General features: G+C 37.2%; 1 protein-coding gene across 1 annotated transcript in view; it reads right to left on the bottom strand.

Moving 5' to 3' along the window:
• LOC106109530 (dynein heavy chain 3, axonemal-like) overlaps nucleotides 1-888 on the bottom strand; it is a 1333-nt gene extending 445 nt beyond the window's left edge. Inside the window, exons 1-4 of the mRNA XM_013291063.1 lie at nucleotides 875-888; nucleotides 546-752; nucleotides 346-417; nucleotides 3-51 (exon numbers count right to left, since the gene is read on the bottom strand). Coding sequence (XP_013146517.1) covers nucleotides 3-51; nucleotides 346-417; nucleotides 546-692 — 268 coding nt within the window. The 5' untranslated portion in view covers nucleotides 693-752; nucleotides 875-888. The remainder of the gene's footprint in view (nucleotides 1-2; nucleotides 52-345; nucleotides 418-545; nucleotides 753-874) is intronic.
• Nucleotides 889-898: the final 10 nt, after the last annotated feature.

The raw sequence follows: 898 nt of genomic DNA, 5'->3' as shown, positions 1-898 counted from the left end.
GCCGTACTGCTCCTTCTGCGGCATGCTCAGATCATCCACGAACAGGACACACTGAACACATTAACTAATTTATATATGCTAAATAATACTCATACTAATATTATAAATGCGAAAGTTTAGGTGGATTAGCCTAAACAGCTAAAGGTATCTCGATGAAATTGAGACGTAGAGGATAGACTGGAAGAACACGTAGGCTACTCATTTTTGTTTTTTTAATTCCACGCGGAAGGAGTTGTGGGCGAAAGCTATGTTCTTATTAATATCTTGCGAAAGAATTATAAACAAAGTGTTTTGTTAGTATTTCACACAAAATAAAATATACACACTTGATGAATTCTAACTCACCTTTTTACCCATTGATGGGCCGAATACACCTTTACGACGTCTATCCACTTTCGACATTATGATATCTTGAGTCTAAAAATAATAAATTACACTCATTCAGTGTTACACTCGATTAATATACTTACAAGTAAAGAAACATTTTAGAAAGATAGATAAATAGATAGATAAATAAAAAAGATAAATAGAAGAAATTCCAATACCTGGTTAGCAGTGGTTCTTGCGGAGAAGTTGATGGTATTGGTGATGTACCTGTGCCGCGGCAGAGACAAGAGGAAGTCGATAACGAGCGAGGACTTGCCGGTGCCCGTGGGGCCTACTAGCAGGATCGGGATCTGGGACTTCACCATCTTCGACACGAAGTACCGTAGGTACGCGTTCTCATTCGTCAGGATTATAATTTCATTAACCTGATCATCAAAATATTTTACATTTTACCTTTTCAATGTGGTAAGACGTTGTTCTCAATTTTGAGCCTCAATTAAAATGTTGTACTAATAAAATTAGTGATTATCCGAGTTCAAATGTTAACCTTTGCGTTGGCAGGTATGGCGAC

The sequence above is a fragment of the Papilio polytes genome, unplaced genomic scaffold (assembly GCF_000836215.1).
Source record: "Papilio polytes unplaced genomic scaffold, Ppol_1.0 DF821239.1, whole genome shotgun sequence".
Taxonomy (NCBI): Eukaryota; Metazoa; Arthropoda; class Insecta; order Lepidoptera; family Papilionidae; genus Papilio; species Papilio polytes.
Note: the sequence above shows the minus strand (reverse complement) of the source record. Positions and strands in the feature narration are given on the sequence as shown.